General features: G+C 50.8%; 1 protein-coding gene across 1 annotated transcript; it reads right to left on the bottom strand.

Annotated features, from left to right (window-relative positions):
• Positions 1-2,135: 2,135 nt before the first annotated feature.
• On the bottom strand, positions 2,136-3,011 carry LOC104491488 (solute carrier family 25 member 51-like). The gene has a single exon (XM_010133924.1). It carries the CDS (start codon positions 3,009-3,011, stop codon positions 2,136-2,138), a length of 876 nt encoding a protein of 291 aa, XP_010132226.1.
• Between the last annotated feature and the right edge of the window lie 423 nt (positions 3,012-3,434).

Consider the following 3,434-nt stretch of genomic DNA (forward strand, 5'->3'; position numbering starts at 1 on the left):
TAAGACTGAACAACACTGACGCTGGGCTGGACAGAGCGGTGACCGTGTCAGCTGAAGGACGACGACTCTGGGGCTCTCCTCCTGACTGGCCACACGTCCCAGTTTGTAAATCACAGAGCTTGTGCCAGAACTCACTGGCCCCTCTCTTCACTGATCACCTCTCACACAAAACACACCTGCGACGTGCAGACGTGCGGTTCCTCTAACAGTGCCGCACAGCTGCCAGTGGCAACGAAGCCAAGCACAGACACGCAGAGCACCCGGTCTCCCCAGGGACGGCAGCGCACCGGGACAGCACCAGTTCCTTTTGGCACTCACCAGTTAGCAGCGGGATTATCTTAAACCCTGACCCTCACGCTTCAGAGTGCCCCGTATCAAGAAGCAGATAGTATCTTCCAGAGAGAAAGAGGGTGCAAATTTTTTTATTCCATCAAGGAGTGATTACAAAAAACAGTACACTGGTAAAAATCAGATTCTGCCAGTTACAAACACTCAGCAAACATTTTATTTAAGTGTGGATAATCACAACGTTTGGATACAAGAATGGTCACTCATGCCTGGCCGTGCTTGCCTGCGAAGGGACTCTACCATGTTTACAATGCATCGATTAGAACCGGTATTTGAGAACAGTTTAGCAAATGCAAAAGTCAGATTGAAGAAGTAATGGCCGCTCCAAAACCAATGAAAAGACCAACTCAGACCAGCTTCTGAAAACCTTCCAGCCCATCATCCAAAATATTTTGGTATGTATATATAGTTTTATGAAATAAAAGTCCCTCAGGAGAATAAAATGGGTTTTTTTAGGACCCTCACCTGGTTTATGGCCACGCTTGCTCTTTTGTCGCTTTCTCTTAGGGCCTGGAGTCCCACACCTCTCAGCTCCTCGGTCTGCAAGACACGACACTGCCTGTTTCTGCAAGTCCTTTTCAATACCCCCACAGAGAAGTCCTCAGACACCCCTCCAAACGTGCCCGTGTCCGTCCTATCCAGCCGCTCCTAAGGTCATCCTCGGCTGTCACCTGCTCCCTCACAGATCCCCCCGAGGCGGGTAATGCCCAGAGACCTCACCCTGTCAGCGCTGCCAGACTGCTCTGTCTGACCGCGTGGTTGGGAGCACACACCGAGCAGGCAGAACTCCGAGTCAGGTAAAAACATCCTGCTGTGAACCACCGTTTCACGGCCCAAAGGATACGGAAGTGAATCGCGAAAAGACAAAATTGCTCAGCACAGAGGAGCCGTGCTTGTGAACTGCCCCCGCAGCTGCAGGAAGCCGAACTATTTCATGGGCGTTACCGAAAGGGCCGTCTTCCTCCTGGCCCCACAGCTGCAGGCCACAGAAAGAGCAGCGATGCAAAAAAACCCAACCAAAGCAAGCAGAGGAAACTCCATGAGTACGAGTAGAAGGTTTTTAACACGGAAGGACACTTTAAAGCTTTAGCGGATTTGCCGTTCTGTCCCTTCCACCTTTCCCTTTTCACATGAAGGCACACTGCACAGGACACAGGCACAGCTCCCACCGTGAACCGGAGTCACGGGCCCGGTAACCACCCTCACGCTGCTGAACGGGACGGGACGTTCCTCTCAGAGCCAAGCGTCAGAACGGCCAGCAGAAGAGTTTGCGCAGGCTTAGTTTAAGCTTGAAGTTCTAAACTTCAGTCATCCCCATCTGGATCTTCCTTTTGGCTTTAAGCAATAAGGAGTACTTAGGACCCTAGAACACTGAAAATGCAGTTCTTAGTCAGGGTTGTAGAGTTTATCAGGCAAGGGAATCACTTCTCACCAGCCTCTCCTTGATTCTCGTGTGGACAGTGGAGCACATTCCGTCAAGGAGCATTAGGAAGTTTTGGGAGTGATACAGAATTAAGCTGCTGGACTAATAAAAGTCTCTCTTTTTTTTTTTTTTAACCTTGTATTTGCCTAGTAGCTCCATTACAGATAAACTCACCTGACAGCAAATAAATAAAAAGTTCATCTTAATTGCACCAGGGTTGAGATGCATCACCATACACTCCATAAATATTGAAGGCCAAGACTAATTACCTCCCGCACCACGCAGGCACCGCTCCCTGGGGCCACGGGACCGCGTGTGCGCCGATCCCCAGACGAACAGAAGAGCTGAAGGACGATGGTGGCTTTCACAAGAGCTTTAGCAAGAACTCGTAGGTTGCGTTGATGATGCCCCAGGACAGGACCGAGCGATGGTAATTCAGATGGGCTCCTCTGAAAAGGTGGATCAGTTTTCTATCACGTTCCTGCCAGATCTTTACGAACACCTTTGGGAAGGACTGAAATTCACCACCAATTTGAGCTTGCATGCGTGTTTTTACCACATTCACTGGGAAAAACAGGAACCCCAGCATGGCGCCCAAGAGCCCTCCGCAGATGAAGTCATTGACCAAGTGAGTGCTGTACGACGTCGCTTCCGGCAGACACTGTTTGATAGGTCCCCGCAATCCAAAGAAGAGCGCATTGCTGGGTCCATTTCGGAGCAGAATAGGCACCAATCCCCGATAATACTCTCTTATCCCATAGACTTTCAACACCTTGAAAGCCTGGAAAGTGTTTGTAAATTTATCATGGTGTTTGTAGTCCTGGAGCAAAGTCTGAACTCGCTCAAAAGGCGTGAGAACAGCTTCCGTGGTCCCCGCCAGCACCGCTGCCATGCTGCGAGCGAGGAGCTCGGGGGCACGCGTGTGGCTGAAGAGCAGGGAGGAGAAGTCTTCGTACAGGCCAAACATGAGCGCCAGCGTGGTCGTCTTCTGCATTAAGGGAGGGAGGATGCCGCGATAGAGGTTCCGAATCCCGTCCTTCCGCAGCTGCTGCACCGCGTCCTTTGTCTTCAGGCCGTACAGCTGCTGCCGGAAAAGCACCTTCTGGATGGGAAAGGTGACGGCTATATTGGTGAAGGCTGCGCAGTAGCCACAAACATAGTGTTTACCAGAGGCAGTCGTCACGTCATCGCTTCGGCATGCCTTTGGACATGCTGGGGTGGAACCTTCTGAATCCATCATAGTGGTCTTCCGACTGTCGTGCACCTCAGTTCTCCTTCCCTGCATCAGAAATGAAAAGAACGAACATGAGCAAAGCTGTGGGGGACCCGCGGCTTTTTTCACACTCCTGGGTGATTCGAAACAGTGCTTTGTATCTGACAGCCAAGAAAAGCCCACAAAACCCAAAGGAGAAAAGCGACAAGCACCACATCTGACAGGTGTTGCACTGTTTTCCACTCGAGACCCGAAAAAGCTGCATTTCCTTTCTGTGCACTTTCAAATTAAAATAGGAACAGGCCGGGAAGGAAAGGGAGATGTGGGCTCCTCAGGTGCTGCATTACAGCGGAGGAGAGGAAGCTCACTCGTTAAGACTTCCCCATTCACCACACCAAGGAATTCACACAGAATTCACAGCAGAGGGCCTGCTCTCACGTGATAAAACAC

Source organism: Buceros rhinoceros, unplaced genomic scaffold, assembly GCF_000710305.1.
Source record: "Buceros rhinoceros silvestris isolate BGI_N320 unplaced genomic scaffold, ASM71030v1 scaffold35483, whole genome shotgun sequence".
Classification (NCBI taxonomy): Eukaryota; Metazoa; Chordata; class Aves; order Bucerotiformes; family Bucerotidae; genus Buceros; species Buceros rhinoceros.

Coding starts and splice junctions, on each gene's coding strand:
- LOC104491488 (XM_010133924.1), bottom strand. CDS start 3,011: ATGATGGATTCAGAAGGTTCCACCCCAGCATGTCCAAAGGCATGCCGA.